Raw genomic sequence first — 17,293 nt, 5'->3', positions numbered from 1 at the left:
ACTGCAAAACTGTCATCCTCCGGAGCATTTGAGATCTTGCTTCCTGGCAATTGTCACCAATTTTGGCTCAAATAAACTCTTACAGACGTTCTCTGCAGGTTTGGATGTTTCTTAGGTCGACATTTCTGACAGTATTAGACAAAAGATTAAAGAACTAGATAGCACTTCAAATGCACCAGGACATGGTTATGTAACACGGTATTATCACTTCCCTGTTTTACAGTTGAGGCAAAGTTAAGTAACTGGTTCAAGGTTTCACAGCTAGTTAATGGCAAAGCCAGGATTCAAACCCAGGCAGTCTGTCTCCTATGGCTGCACTCTTAACCACTAGACTCCCTTGCCCTCCTATCTATGTCTGATACTAACTAAGACTCTCTGCTTGACCAATCTTTAGTCAGGCTCCTGCACCTTCCCCTAGGCCCATTTACACTTTCTTGTAAGATCTAGTTTTAGTAAGAACCCTGCTAAGTCAATTTAATCAGAACCCTCCACTCTTGATATTGGATCACTGACATCTACTTAGGTTCCTTAGTCTCCACCACCTCCCAGGTGATGTCTGATTACCCTGGCCTACCTTCAGCAAGAATCAGGTTAGGCCAATTCAGCCAGAATTCTCTTTACCTCCTGATGCCTCCTCTTAGTAATCCATCCACTTATCCCTCCCTTTCGAGGTGGACATCAATTTCTTCTTGCTCAATATATCTCCCCCCACTGCAAATCCCATTGCAGTGGTCCTGGTACCTATCACAATGGGCCTGAATAAAGTCCACCTTTACCCAGGGTCACTGAATTTTCTTTTCTTTCAGAACACCTCCACACCTGAAGATTGTCACTGTGTCCCTTTGGAGAGAATGGCACAGTGGGGAGTCGCTGCTAAAAGTTGCTTCTCTACGCCGGCAGGCTCCGGTCTAAACCCCTCAGGAAGGCACACAACCTCACGAAGCCACATGCTCACCTTTCATTTCCACTCCTCTTCCCCATGTTTCCAGCATTCCAAAGTCTCACAGTCCTCCCAAGAGGCCATGCCTTCTGCTATTTTCTTCTTTCAACATGTGCACCCCCACATCATCTAATTTCTATTTTTTCTTTAAAACTGCACCCTCTGCTGTCCTCATCTGCACAAAGCACTTATCACACAGAACTGCAATCCACTTTCTCTTTCTTGCGGGACAGGACTTCTCTTTATATCTGTGTGCCTAGCACAGAGCCTGGGGCACCAAAGATCAATGAATGAATGCGTGGTCTCCCATGTCCATGCATTCAACACAAAGGAGGTGCCTTAGAATCCCTGCAAGGTTCCTTAGATCCTTTTTTAAAGAAATAAAACTAGGTTAATTCATCGTCAAACAGAGCTGTGAACCAGTCTAGTACCAGTTTAGGCAGAAGGGACAGCCTGGTGAGTTCTTTAGGCTTAACTATCTCAAAGAGAGACTGAAGCAGGGCACATTTATCTCTTGCCAGTTTTCATTTTATTACTGTTCCAAGTGGCACGTTCCTTCATACACTACATGCCCCGTCCTTCTTTGGATAAAAGGCACTGTAGAAATCCAATTGATATATTAAGTCCTCTGGCTTCAATAGTTGTGTTCTAACTCAACTTCTTGATGGTCTTAGGGAAACGTTTACTTCATGTGTGCAAAACTGCTTCCAGGGGTTCTCAACCTTCTGGCCCTTTAAATACAGTTCCTCATGTTGTGACCCAACCATAAAATTATTTTCGTTGCTACTTCATAACTGTAATGTTGCTACTGTTATGAATCGTAATGTAAATATCTGATATGCAGGATGGTCTTAGGCGACTCCTGTGAAAGAGTCGTTCAACCGCCAAAGGGGTTGCGACCCACAGGTTGAGAACTGCTGGCTTAGGCCATCTTATTTTCTTGGTTCCCAAACAAGGCTGAGGAAAGAAAAAAGAGGTGCTCCTTGAAATGAAGGCAGAGCCCAGTGGCTCCAGATGTTGCCAATGAGGCAAGATGTTCATCCTCAGCCTGTATGGAGTTTTAAGTTCGTAAGCCACTTTGAAATGGCAATTTTCATAGAGACTGAACTATATAAAAAACCACCATGTTTCAAGAACAGCATGCACACTTTCCCTCAGAGGTAAGTAACATATGATTTCACTCATATGTGGAATCTAATGAACAAATAAACTAACAAGCAAAATAGAGACAGACTCATAGATAGAGCAGACTGACAGCTGTGTGTGTGGGTGTGGGGGGGCGGGGCGGGAGAGAAGGAGGGAAGAGATTGAAAAAAAAGAGAGTGAGAAAATGTTTGTTGGTTTGTCACCAGGATTCTACCTGACTAGACTGTATCTTTGAAGGTCAGAATCTGATCTTATCTTTCATCTCAGCTTGGGTTAGAACCTGGCTGGCCTCCCGTTTTTTGTAAATAAAGGTTTTATTGGCACACAGCCATGCCCAGTCATTTATCTAATGTCTATCTTTTCTACAACAACCAGTTGGGTAGTTGGACAGAGACACAATGTCCTGAAAAGCCCCAAACATGCACTACCTGGCTCTTTACAAGAAGCTTGCATTCTCCCACTTGAAAAGAAATGGACTCACATAGGTATTCTCCAGCTGGCTGTTTAATAAATACTGGTTATAGTGAAGCCTTTAATTTCTTTTCTTTGTTAAAAAGTGGTGGAAAACCTCTGCCCTGTCAGGTGAGATCAAGCCCTAAAAATTTTGAAATCCTGATGCAGAAGTTGGAGTAACAACCATTTAAAAGTTTGGAGCCTTTAAAAAAATATTTTTCCTCCCCACGGTGGTGTCTTAAATTTATCTTTGGGGAAGCTCCCTTAAAGGTAAGTCTGTTACCCAATCAGTGCTCTTATGGAAACTGGAAAGTCACTGACAAACATCACAAAAGTTTTTATCGAAGTCATCAGTACTAGGGTCCAGGTCTCAGGGTCCTGAGGTGGCGGGAAAGGGAAAGACTTGGTGTAAACGTGGGATGCACAGAGCTGCAAACTGGTGCTGCTTCTTGAGGAGCCAGCATCTGTAGGAAATCCAGAGTAAGATGCCACAGGAGGGGGTAGGAATGAGCCTCTTGCTCTGGAGGGGGACTGTGCACAGGAGCCACGCGGACTTGGTATAGCCCAAACTGGACAAACTCCAAGTCTGCCAAGTTGGGTGGGTATGCCACAACACAGCTGGTACTAAAGGTATTCATTCTAGTGTGAGTCTCCTGATGAGGCCCTCACAACAAAGCCAGCCCGCTGAGGCTTTGGTAGGGGTTTTCCCTGAAGTGGATATTTCATAAGAGCAATCGAGGTTGCTCCTGGCCAACACAAAAGGGCCTCTGTGATGACGAAACTTTTCACTCTTAGAATCTAGTGTTGGGTGATGCGCCTGGGGCGCAGCAATGCCTGGATAGAACATCTTCGTGTATAAGAATAAGCTGGTCGCACACTCATGGAGGTGGATCGACAGCTAAGCAGAGGGGCAGCCCCCTTAGGGGACCCCAAAGCTCTCGGAAGAGCCCCTTCAGGGAGCAGCTCTATGCCACTGTTGTTTCACCTCCTTTTATCCTCCAACCTTTCAGAAAACTTTGTCCCAAACAGCAGCCTAGTCTTTGCTGTGCTATGAAGAATTAAATTCTCATTCTCATCTTGGGATGAGAAGCAGAGGGGAGCTCCTCAGAGTCAGAGGAGTGGCGGCAGCCACAGGAGACCCCACAGGTGGCAGCTGTGCCCAGGGGAGCACTTCTGAGGCGCATCCTGGAAAGATGCTCTGGGAACCTCTGGGAGTGGGAGCTGAGGGGCTGTTCCTTTCCTGTGCTGCTCGTAGGAAGTGAAAATCATCATAATTTGGGCATGAAAGAAAATGTGACCCGAATTTATACTCACTGGCTGGTGAGACTGGAGCAGGATTTTGTGGGGACACAGTTCTCAGGCATGTTCATAAGCCATTTCCCCTGCTAGTTCCCTCGTGGTTTGATGTAAATAGAGCTTTCAAACCTAAATGTTAACAGGCCCACAGTGTGCATGGCACCAGTGTCCCTCAGATATAAATTATGGGTAAAAATTTGTGAGTGCCTACATTGTCTGTCTGTAAAAACGCCTTGAGATTATGTCTACTGTCCCTTGTCGCTCTCTCCCTTTTTAAGGCAAATTCCAGACATTGTCATCTCAAACCTACATAATCCCATATACATTTAAAACTGACATTTTCTTACATAACGAATACCATTATCAACACAGACTTATCAACCATTTCTTGGCGCCATCTAATAGCCAGTCTGTATTCAAATGTTCCTGATTAACATGATATCGGATCCTCACCATCACAGGAAGAGGGATTCTCCTCATTTTTTTTTTTAAAGCTATAAAGTAATTACTTTTATGTTAGCAGAGGCTTTAACAGCAGAGAGTTTTTTCCACTTGTTACTTTGACGAGAGCATTTCCTTTAAGCAGGAGCACAGGTTCTTAGTCTTGGGCCTCAATTTTTGCTGTGTCTCTATCTTCAGTTAATGCATCCCCGGGGCTCATTCAACTCACCCAGCTTCCAACATGCATCCTCTGCTGGCCTGCTGGATGCATAAAATAAGCTATTGATCTGTGGATTTATAAAGGCTTCTGAGATGTGAAAGCAGCTCCTCCTGAGTATTTCCTAACTTCAGCTTTACCCTCCTGACTGCACGAGTATTATTACTTTTTTCTTTTAGTCTGACAACTTAAAAACATGTGGAATTACTGTTCCCATCCTGCTTTGCTCATGTCCCTTGAATCTTTGACCATTTTATTGATCTATGTCAAAGGTATGGGTAGTGGTTCTTCTCTCTGAGTCCTGTTTAACTGCTGGGGGTTTAGTGAAGGAAAAATGGAGTCCTGTGCTATAGCTCCAAAAAAATAGCTGGGTTATGTGAGGGGAATGCTGAAGGTTGTAAATTATTTCCTAGATTATATGCAAGGCTAAGTAGCACCGAAAACAGCCAGACTGCAAAAATCTTACTACTTACTGACTGCCAAGAGCAGTACATGTTTTCAAACATTATACAGCTAGTATATTCATACATGTATTATCTTCTAAAGCCTGGTTCACTGCATGAGTTTTGGATTTGCTGACTAATTTGGATCAACTTCCATACCTTCCTCCATAGAAACAAATTTTAAATAGTATCGATCACCAAGTGGTTTATGAACTTTGTGAAACTGCATGCACAATACAGTATGTAAGTACAACGGTGAACATTTTTCTTGGGAGGGAGTCCAAAACTTCCATCATGGTTTCAAAGGAGCCTAAGAAAACACTAAGAGCCTTTGATATGGAAAAAAATTCTAAAGGGTTGTCACAACAGCAATGCTCACAGGGGCCGGAGAGATTAACATAAATGAGTGAAGTGGATGAGGTATTAGGCAATAGGGAATGGTGGAAACTGATAGCCTCAAATACATTCACTCCAACTACATAGAGTAGCTAGCTATCTTTAAGCTCCAGATCACTGTTGGTAGGTGGGAACACAGGTTCAAGTGTTTCCTGGTCTTACCTTCTCTTTCCCCCCACCAAGGAAGCCAGAAATCTGGATGCTTACATGAAATCTTCCAAATTTTAAATGCTGATAATAATTTCAAGTTAAATAAACAAACATTGTATGGTACCGACAACTGGTCTGCTGACTTGGTCCTCCGGCTTGCAGGGCCTAACTGAAGCCAGGCATTTAAAAACATAATTAAATTCATAAATAAAAATAACTAAACTCTCTCTTCAGATCTGTAATAAGCCAACAACACCAAGACCATTTAGGAACAAGGCTCCCAAGGGATTCTAGTCTGGTGGTTTGGCATTTGAAAAGTTCAATGGCCAAATCTATAGCAATGCAACTGCTGAATGCAGCGGATCCTGACACCCACCCTTCCTTCCCCAGCCAATGTCCAGTACTCTACATAGGTTAATCCCAGGCCTCTTTAGTAGCAGTGGGAAAAATGTTCCAGAAGAGGACATGTCAAGAATCCTAATATAGACCATCTAACCACTCCAGTACACTTGAAACTAATACAAAATAATATGGAATGTAAACTGTAATAGAAAAACAAGAATCCTAATTACATAGTTATATAAAACCTTGGTTGTCCAGCTGACAGCACTAATAGATTGTCATGCCACATTTTGCTTATTGCCAGAATTAAGGTAAGTACAAGAAACTGTGAAATGCACAGAGAAGTTTACCAGAACCAGACAAATAGCATTTTTTGTAAACCAAATTAATTTCCATCTATATAAGGGATCTTGATCTTTAAAGGGAATCTGCAATATAATGATCAGTAAGGGAAAAATAATTTCCAAATTTAACTGCGTCACAAGTTTAGATTTAAAAATACTAGGCTTTTAAAATATGGTGCAAACCTATCACTGAACCTGTCCCACAGGATGTGGCTGCTGGCACCCTGGGACCATTTGCAGGGCAGGTATGTAGCAGGCTCTGAGTTCTGTGGAGGATTGCAAGTGGGTGAGGAGAAGGGGGAGAGGACCCTGAAGGCAGCTGCTGAGAGGATCGAGGGCAGGACGGCTGCAGTGGGGAAACAAATGAGTGAACTATGGAAAACGCAATCAAAACTGACAACCACATTTCGCCTGAGAACACTGGCTGACATTTCAGTGAAAAAACGTGCCTTTTTTTTTTTTAAACTTTTGTGCCCTGGATAGAGTTTTATTTATAATATGTTTGAAAATGGTCGTATGAATATTTGAGCTCTGGTAGATAGTACCACAAAGCAATGCCACTTTGTGAATAATGGAATATTTCCACTCAAGCAATTATACACTTTCCAAGTAAGGTATGTGAGAGAGTGTGTATGTTACATCAAATACATTTTGATTTTTCCCATAATTAGAAAAGAGCAATTTAAGGTACCTGTGATCATGCTGGATACAATTAGTGGCAAAATGATGAGTTTCAGCATCCTCATTAGGATTTCTCCAGGAAAGGCAAAGTAGAACTTCTCCAGATTAGAGAGTTTGCTGTATTCTCGAACCAAGACTCCTATGCCAATCCCTAAAAAAAAAAAAGGGGGGGGGGAGGGAAAAAAACAAAACATTGTTGAGTTCTTCTGTATAAATTTCTATGGAAAAATACTCCCCCCAAATGCAAATTTTAATGGCAAGTTCAGATAATCTCCCAGGAGTCTGTAAATTTTAGACTTAAAAACCAAATCACATTTTAATGAATGGGAAGTACACATTATTTGGTAAACCTGTAAAAAATATTCTTCACGTGAAAAATTGTTTTTAATTTATTTTCTTCTTCAATCATGTTTATTATAATGAAAAAACATCACAAAATACTGTGAGAAAGAAAATAATCATCTTGGTCGACCCAATACAGTATAACTTTGGTTTTTACACACCAACCTTATATTTTGTCTAGCTTAGATAGCTTACGTATTTTATAGTTTACATAACTGTTTTCATTTTCTATTTTATCATAATTACTTTTTATAACTTTTATAAAAAAACTCTTCCGTTTATGCAACTTTTTTTAAAAAAAAAATATTTTATTGATTTTCTACAGAGAGGAAGGGAGAGAGATAGTTAGAAACATCGATGAGAGAGAAACATCGATCAGCTGCCTCCTGCATATCCCCCACTGGGGATGTGCCCGCAACCCAGGTACATGCCCTTGACTGGAATCGAACCTGCGACCCTTCAGTCCACAGGCTGACGCTCTATCCACTGAGCCAAACCGGCTTTGGCCGTTTATGCAACTTTTATAATTTTAATAGCAACATAAGATTCTGTTGGTTTGACATATTTACCATATTGTTGAACAATTATGTTCTCTAATGCTTTGCATTCTTTTCAGGTCTTTTTAGATAATGATGTGTTCAAGTTTTTTTGGTCAAGAGCTTTTTACAAAGTTTCTAATCCTGGACATTTAGGCTTATTATGTGAGTAGGGGAACGTTTACTATCAAGACATGTTATACATTCTCTGAAAGCTTGCCTTATCTACATGAAATCCTTCTGTTGTGATGACTTGGTAACTAAAAATCACAAATTTTAAACATGTCTTCTTTATCCTCTCCCAAATGGTTCCAATAATATCTAACTGCCCTACGCCATCCCATTCCCCACAAACCCCATTCAGAATCCCCCCTTTTTAAAACCAAGAAGTAAAATGGGCTGGGATGACTAGTGCATCAACTTCTGAGGATGACAGGCTAGTTGGAGGTAAGATGACTAAGGAGCAAGAAGATTCCAGGAGGATATCACTGGATACGCTAATTTACAAATGTGAAAATTTAGAGTTGTTTGGGCATTGTTAAGAACTCCAGGGCAATGAAAAGAGATGTGAATTATAATCAGTATTAGAGTTTTCATTTAAATTCAGGTATACTTCCCATACCTATTAGTAGACCAAGTAGATGCACCTCACAAGATACATTTTTTTTTAAATATATTTTATTGATTTTTTACAGAGAGGAAGGGAGAGAGATAGAGAGCTAGAAACATCGATGGGAGAGAAACATCGATCAGCCGCCTCCCGCACATCTCCCACTGGGGATGTGCCCGCAGCCCAGGTACATGCCCCCGACCGGAATCGAACCCGGGACCCCTCAGTCCGCAGGCCGACGCTCCATCCACTGAGCCAAACCGGTTTCGGCGCAAGATACATTTGTGTAGTAATATTATTCTTACTAGTAGCTTAATTTTATATTCCCACATATTTTACTTTTGCTTTCATCTCTTTATTTTGTGTATGCATTACTGATTTCTGATCAGCCACTTTAAATGATTTCTGATCAGCCACTTTAAAATATATATATATACATATACATATATATATATATATATATATATATATATATATATTTCATGTTCAAAGGCTGTTAAATTGCGTTGTTTACCCATATCTTCAGAAAAAAAAAATCACTTCTACTGTCATGTTAAACAACCTGCTTCCCTATTTATAATGGTCTGGCCTTCTAGCAACTTCAGTGCAAAATTATAGCTAATTTGCCTACAAATGTCAGGTGGTCATAATAATCTGGCCACTCAGTGTATATGTAAACATTTTCCAAAATGTAGCTAAGACAGAAAAAAAAAAGGCTTTATTCTCAAACCCATTTGGCTCATATTTCAAAACCTAGTGTTAGAGACTCCTGAGTAATTAAGGTACACCAAGGGTTCAAAATATTTTAAGTGAATTCAAAAAGCTTTTTGTGCTCACTTCCTCCTTAATAAGTTGCTTACGTTCAGCTGTTCTATATGGAACACACCTACATTATGCTGTAAGGATACTCTACAATGCTCAGTGTTTTAAAAAAAGAAACCAACCAAACAGACATTTTTTTCTCATACTATTTAGGTTGCTTCAAGTAAATTTCTGGCTTGTATGTCAAAGAGAGCTCTGTATGTAAAAATAAAGGAGATGTGTCTGTGCTCAAAAACCAGCCACAAAAGCACTCTGTTGAGTAGCAAAGAACCCAAAGTGCTCCGATCTTACTAACAATTAACTGTGCTTCTAATCATCTCCACCCCAAATGAATGCAGGGCAGTTAGAAGGAAACGTGCTTGCTTTTCCAGCCTTTAGCCAGATATGGGTTTTCATGGCAGAGATAAAAGAGTCTGCACAAGGAGTCATTTGAAAGCAACCAAAGGTGACAAACACTATAAATAGGTTACTGTGTTTAGTAATGAAAGCTTTCTCTCAAGCTTGTGCTTGACTTACCACAAATTGTATTCCAGTATTTCTCTTCTTTTTTCTTTTTTTCTTTTTTTTTACTGAAAAAATTATTGCAGAGATAGAACCTTGGACTGGATTAAGGAGCATGGAGTGGTCTCCAAATCTAAAGGATGCTGGGAATAAGTGTCTGTCTGGGGGTGCACAGGTCAGACCCACTCCCAGAGGTAGAGAAGAAGATCAAGATCAAGTATTGCTCTAAGGAAGGCCTTCAGCAGGGCCTATAAGGAAGCCCGAAGGTAAAATTGGTACCTAGACCTCTACAGCCCCCGAAAATACCAGGAATTGATTTCTGGGCTGCCTTCCTCCAACACAGGCAAGAAAATCCCAAGCAGGTACTGAGGCAGCTTGGAAAGAACATGGTTTTAGGACAGGCTTGAATTCTGCCTCCACCATTTACAAGGTGTTAACCTTCCCCAGGTGTCAAGTGGTCAAATTAGAGGTAGGCGCAAAAGGGTTGGATTAGATGCCTTCAAAGGCCCCTCTTAATGCCTAAAATGCCGTGATCATCTCAGCCTTGGTGTCCTCAACTTTAAAATGGGATCATAGGAGCAGCTCATTAGCTCCAAGGGAGCTGGCCAGTTTTCTTCAGTTTTTACACCAAATGTTACGCATACTGGTAAAACAGGAAAGGGAGAAACTAGGGAGGAAAGCAATTAAGACCTGAGCTAGAGATTTCTTCTTTAAGCTCATGTTCAAAAATTTAAGCTTAAAAGAGAAGATGCTCTCTTCATGTCCATGTTGTCTGTCTCAAACAACTGTTACTCCAATAGCCTTATCTTGGAAGTAATGTATGACTGCCCCCCCACCCCTGACAATGTTTATAAAAAAATTGTTAAAAAAAAAAGCTAAAAAAATTATTGTTCAAGTAATAATTCTGGCAATCAAAATAAAGAACAAGTAATGATTTCATGAACCTATCCACTCCTTTAACCACCCCCTCATGCCACTTTCCAGGCCCTACCTACCCAGCCTTCATTCTTATATATGGTTTTTTAATAGTTATAACAATTTAATCCAGGAATAGTAGTTGAAATGCATTTGATTCATGAAAATAGCATTGCTCCTATTTTAGGATATTTGCAGTAAAGAGATTAAAACCTTCTGTGATTTTTAATCAAAGTCCCAGAATAGTATTATGATCCACAGATTGATTTTGGCTTGGTTAAACAAGAATTATTGGCAGAGGAAAAAATATTTTTAACCATCACTGAAATAGTTATCTAGCCATGCCATTATTCTAGACATATTAAGCAAATACAATGTGCTTTTTTTGTCTAAAGTTAATGCTGATAACCAGAAAATAAAAAGTACAGAATAAATAGAGTTATCAACAAATAACTACTTGTATACCCTGAATAGACTGGGGGGGGAGGGGGAGGAGAAAGGGGGAGACGGTCTCTCTATCCTGTCCTTCCAATGAAATATCTGTCTCTTTTCTCATCATTTTCTTTAGAGCTAAGTAGTTCTACCAGTGCAAGCTCTTACATGAACTCTGGCTCAAAAATAGATGCCTCTGAGTCAGTACAGCTTTTTTTTTTTTTTTTTTTTTTTTTTTTTACTGCACAAGAAATATTATCACAGCTCTACTGGAAATAATAAGTGCAAAAATTCACCTACAACTTTATCAACTTAAATATGTGAAAAGTGAAATTGTGTCCATGTTCCATATACTATTGCAGTTAATCATAATAAAATGGTTAATAATTATTGAGTATATACTATATGTCAGAATCTGTGCTAAGTACTTCAAATAAATGTTTTCTTGTATACCAGTACTGTTATTTTTTGTTTTACCAACAGCTTTTTTTAAATTTTCCAAAAATTTTTTTTATAATTCTTTATTGTTTAAAATATTACATATATCTCCCTTTTTTCCCCATTGACCTCTCCCCAGCCACTCCTACCGTCCCCCCCCCCACCCCCAACACATGCCCTCACCCCCCCTAGTGTCTGTGTGCATTGGTTGTGCTTATATGCATGCATACAAGTCCTTTGGTTGATCTCTTACCCCTCTGCCCCCACCCTCCCCTGCCTTCCCTCTGAGGGTTGATGGTCTGATCAATGCTTCTCTGTCTCTGAATCTATTTTTGTCCATCAGTTTATGTTGTTGATTATATTCCACAAATGAGTGAGATCATGTGATATTTATCTTTCTCCAACTGGCTTATTTCATTTAGCATAATGCTCCCCATGTCCAGCCATGGTGTTGTCAATGGTTAAGAGTTCTTTCTTTTTTACAGCAGTGTAGTATTCCATTGTGTAAATGTACCAGTTTTCTAATCCACTCATCTGCTGATGGGCACTAAGGCTGTTTCCAAATCTTAGCTATTGTAAATTGTGCTGCTATGAACATAGGGGTGCATATATCCTTTCTGATTGGTGTTTCTGATTTCTTGAGAAATATTACTAGAAAGGGGATCACTGAGTCAAATGGGAGTTCCATTTTTTATGTTTTGAGGAAACTCCATACTGTTTTCCACAGTGGCTGCACCAGTCTGCATTCCCACCAGCAGTGCATAAGGGTTCCTTTTTCTCCACATCCTTGACAGCACTTGTCATTTGTTGATTTGTTGATGATAAGCATTCTGACAGGTATGAGATGGTACCTCATTGTTGTTTTGATTTGCATCTTTTGGATGATTAGTGACTTTGAGCATGTTTTCATATGTCTCTTGGCCTTCTGTACCAGTATGTCCACTTTTGAAAAATGTCTATTTAGGTCCTTTGCCCTTTTTTTGATGGGATTGTTTATCTTCCTTTTGTTAAGATGTATGAGTTCCTTATAAATTTTGGAGATTAGACCCTTATCGGAGATAACATTGGCAAATATATTTTTCCATGCAATGGGCTTTCTTATTGTTTTGTTGATTGGTTCTTTTGCTGTGCAGAAGCTTTTTATTTTGATGTAGTCCCATTTGTTTATTTTCTTCTTAGTTACCATTGTCCAAGGAGCTGTATTGGTAAAGATATTGCTACAACATTTGTCTGATATTTTGTTGCCTGTGGATTCTTCTAATATTTTTTATGGTTTCCCACCTTACATTTAAGTCTTTTATCATTTTGAGTTTATTTTTGTGTATGGTGTAAGTCGGTGGTCTAGTTTCACTTTTTTGCATGTATCTGACCAATTTTCCCAACACTATTATTAAAGAGACTGTCTTGACTCCATTGTATGCTCTTGCCTCCTTTGTCAAATATTAATTGAGTATAATTGCTTGGGCTGATTGCTGGGCTTACTGTTCTGTTCCATTTGTCTATATGTCTGTTTTTGTGCCAGTACCAGGCAGTTTTGAGAACAGTAGTTTTGTAATATAGCTTGATATCTGGTATTGTGATCCTTCAAACTTTGTTCTTCTTTCTCAGGATTGATGTGGCTATTTGGGGTTTTTATTCCATATGAATTATTGGAGAGTGTTCTAGGTCTGTGAAGTATGCCATTGGTATTTTAATGGGGATTGCATTGAATCTATACATTGCTTTGGGTAGCATGGACATTTTAATAATGTTGATTCTACCAATCCATGAACACAGTATATTCTTCCATTTGTTTATGTCTTCCTTTATCTGTTTTTTCAACATCCTGTAGTTTTCCGAGTACAGGTCTTTTACCTCCTTATTTAAGTTATTCCTAGGTATCTTAATTTTTTTGTTGCAATGGTAAATGGGATTGTTTTTTTGGTTTCTTTTTCTGTGAGTTCATTATCCTATATAATAAAAGGCTAATATGCAAATAGACCAAAACAGCAGAACAACCGGAACAACTGGTTGCTATGATGCACGCTGACCACCAGGGGGCATGCGTGGAACATGGTGGGCATTGGCCGTGGTGGGGGGCGCCAGACCAAGGCAGGGCTCTGGTTGCTGTCATTGGGGCAAGGCTCTGGTGGTTACTGAAAATTCTTCGCTCCTGCACGCTGCGGTCCCGCCCAGCGCTTGCACCTGATGCTGGCACCTGGCACTGGCCCCAATTACTTGGCACTGTCAGTGGGTGCAGGCGGCGGCTGTCGGCCCCAATTGCCCCTCAGGGCTTCTCCACCTCCCCCTGCTCCTGGGGGGCGAGCCGGGCTGGCAGCTACTTCTCACAACTGCTGCAGGTGATGGCCCCACTTGCACCTGCTGCCAGCGCCAGAGCCGCTGCTTACACCTGCTGCCAGTGCCCAGAGCCAGTCCTGATCACTAGGTGCTGCCAGTGGGTATGAGTGGTGGCCGCCGGCCCCGATCACCCCTGAGGGCTTCTCTACCTCCCCCTGCTCCTGAGGGGTGATCGGGGCAGCAGCCACCGCTCGCATCCGCTGCTGGTGCCAGCCCCAATTGCTCCATGCCATCAGCGGGTGTGAGCAGGGCCAGTGCCATCAGCGCATGGGAGCGGGGCTGCCAGCAGACAGAGGACCCAGGGCCAAGGTGGGAGGGGCCAGGCGGAGGCACGGAGGATGGGCCAAGACCTGCCCCTATGCCCACCACAGCATCACAGCCCACAGTTCCTTTCAAGGTGCATGAATTCGTGCACTGGACCCCTAGTAAAGTAAGAAGATTCTCTTCCTCTTCTTCCTTTTCTACCTGCAGGAGGGTGGGCCTTCCCTGTGGTTTCTGCAGTCCCTAGGAAAGGGAGGGACCAGTGTTGAAAGGTGACTGGAGAAGAAGAGTGACCTGTCGTTTTTCACTCTTCCCTGAGGGACAGAATGGGACTGCTGGCTTCTCCATCTGAAAGAAGCCACAGACAGGCGCTGAAGAATAACCTTTCACCCCAGGAAATAACAACTCCTTGGTCACCTTTTCTAAAATAGAAAGGAGGAACTACACTGTCCTTAAATGTGAATTTTAAATATGTTTGAGTGATTTTCACTGTTTACAACAAAGATTACAAATGCCCAAGGCTAGGGGTCAGGGCAGTAGTGAGACCCAGGCCTGTGGGGTCTGTGGTGGTCCTCACAGTTCCAGCCAAGCACCGTCACATTGAAATGAGGGTCTAGGGTGGCCTCACTGTCTGAATTTTTAAAAGAGAAACTGAGAATTTGGGTCTTTGTGTGAAATGGCTCAATTTTTAAATGTTCAAAGCTTAAAAAACAATTGTTAAACTCTGTGAGATCACAGCAACTACCTCTGCAAGCCAATTTCATCAGGAGGGAGAGAGAGAGAAGGCAAGAGAATGAGAATCTAAGATCCATGAATTGGGTCAGGGAAAGGTTTGGTAAGATGATGATAGTGGTTTATTTCAGAGCTTAGATGAGAGGGAGTATGAATCAGGTAATTAACTCATCTGTTTTCCAGAGAGAAGAGGAGGTCAGATAAAGCCATGTTGATTATCCCATGTCCCAACAGCAAGCCCTGTTTTGTTTTTTTTGTTTTTAAATATTTTATTGATTTTTTACAGAGAGGAGGGGAGAGAGATAGAGAGTTAGAAACATCGATGAGAGAGAAACATCGATCAGCTGCCTCCTGCACGCCCCCCACTGGGGATGTGCCCGCAACCAAGGTACATGCCCTTGACCGGAATCGAACCTGGGACCCTTGAGTCCATAGGCCGACGCTCTATCCGTTGAGCCAAACTGGTCAGGGCAGCAAGCCCTGTTTTATCACACCTGTTTCCTCAAACTAAACCCACCAGACCTGTGCTTAATCTCTCAAGAACCATTTAATGTGTATTGTATTCAATTGTCCAAATGTTCTGGCCCATTCAGGGTAAGTTTACACTCTGTCTTTGGAGGCATGGCTGGGGTGAAGGGCTCAGCCCCGAAGTCAGACAGACATACCTGATTTGGAACCTGGCTCTTTCATAGACTCACAGGTCACCTTCTCTTTCCTGTGGCAATTCACAAAGGAGGAACCAGGCTAGCTCTAGTACCAATGGTTCTCTAAAAGGATCTGGAACTGAAGGCCAATTACAAGAATGTGGCTTAAATTCTGAAGGTCATTTTGAGGTGGTTGAAGGGAAGGAACTTACCTAACAACTTCAAGTACTCTTTTAGTTCAGACAACACCTGACTGGGAGGAGGGAGGAGGACAGAAGTAATCAGAACCCAGTACTCCCTGCATGGACTGCCTGGCCTGCAGGGAAGGCTGGGGAGTCTGACAATTAGCAGCCTGGTGGGAAATGTGGGAAAGGATGCTTGATGTGAACAATCAGGGGTCCACTCTGGCTGGAAAGATAACTCTTTTGTCAAGAAGATGGTGGGACCCAGAGAAAGAATTCTCAGACTGCAACACCCTAGGGGTAAAACAAGATGGATTTCTGGAGGAACCCAGCAAGGCTGAGTACTAGTAAGCTCGCCATCTCCCCGCCACTGGACATTCTCCTTTCCATTGATGTATTTTCCCAAGGAGTTTGTATTCCAACCTCTTCTCGGGCTGCACACTCTCCCAGAGCGATCCTATCTGCTCTTAGAGATTCAATTCCACCTGTATCTCTTGCCTCATTCTGTCTCCCAACTACCTTCAGGGCATCTCTGCCTGGATATGTACTTCAACATGAGACACAACATGGGCCAATTAAACACATCTTTCTTTTCCCTAGAAGACCTCTGACTTTTCTTTCTGGGTTACCCTGGTGATTTTATTTTATTTTTTTAAAATATATTTTATTGATTTTTTACAGAGAGGAAGAGAGAGGGATAGAGAGTTAGAAACATCAATGAGAGAGAAACATTGATCAGCTGCCTCCTGCACACTCCCCACTGGGGATGCGCCCGCAACCAAGGTACATGCCCTTGACCAGAATTGAACCCAGGACCCTTGAGTCCACAGGCCAATGCTCTATCCACTGAGCCAAACTAACCCTGGTGATTTTAAAATAAGTTCACAAATCATTTGACGCTCCTCCCATCAGGAGATGAAGTCTCTGTCCCCTTCCCCTAAACCTGGGTGGGCCTTGGTGATAGCCTTGATAAAGAGAATGAGCAAAAGTGAGGCTCAATGGCTGGGTCAGAAAGGGCCAGCTTCTGATGGTTTCTCTTCCTGAGACATTCAGTGTAAAAAGTCCAGCAACCTTGAAGCTGCTGTTGGAGAGACCACATGGGAAAGAGAGAGAGAGAGAGAGAGAGAGAGAGAGAGAGAGAGAGAGAGAGAGAGAGAGATACATCAGAGTTTGAGTCTTCCAGGTAGGAGACAAGTAGGTCATGCAATGCACATTAGCTGCTTCTAGCCCCAGCTGCTGTCACCCTGTAATCACAAAAGAGAACCAACCCAAGGGAGAAATGCCTAACTGAGCCAGTCAACTCTCAGAACCATAAGGGATAATATGATCATTGTATGTTAAGCCACTAAAGTTTGGGAGTGATTGGTTACATAGAAATAGAGATCTGAAAGAGTTTCCTATCTCCCTAAATTGTGCTATCATTGCAAACCTTTATTGAGGGCTGCAGACTATGTATGTATCAGGTACTGGTCTAAGCATAATTAACTGTGATCTTCAACAACTCTGTGAGGTAACTTCATTTCCAGGTGCAAAACTGAAGCACAAGGAAGTGAAGTAACTTGCCTGAGGCCCCACAGGAAATCAGTGACACAACTGAGATAACGAAGCCATCTGGGTACACTTTGGGGACATTCTAGAGGACTCTGTGTCACATTCCAGTCTACAATACTGAGAAGTCACCAATTCCACTGA

General features: G+C 41.8%; 1 protein-coding gene across 7 annotated transcripts in view; it reads right to left on the bottom strand.

The window, feature by feature from the left end:
• SLC1A1 (solute carrier family 1 member 1) overlaps positions 1-17,293 on the bottom strand; it is a 61,576-nt gene that overhangs the window by 29,418 nt on the left and 14,865 nt on the right. For all 7 annotated transcript variants that reach the window (XM_036331022.1, XM_036331017.1, XM_036331021.1 and 4 more), the window contains exon 2: positions 6,860-7,000. In XM_036331022.1, the coding sequence (XP_036186915.1) occupies positions 6,860-7,000 (141 nt within the window). The remainder of the gene's footprint in view (positions 1-6,859; positions 7,001-17,293) is intronic.

The sequence above is a fragment of the Myotis myotis genome, unplaced genomic scaffold (genome assembly GCF_014108235.1).
Source record: "Myotis myotis isolate mMyoMyo1 unplaced genomic scaffold, mMyoMyo1.p scaffold_m19_p_12, whole genome shotgun sequence".
NCBI classification, from domain to species: domain Eukaryota; kingdom Metazoa; phylum Chordata; class Mammalia; order Chiroptera; family Vespertilionidae; genus Myotis; species Myotis myotis.
This window is presented reverse-complemented; position numbering and strand designations above follow the sequence as displayed.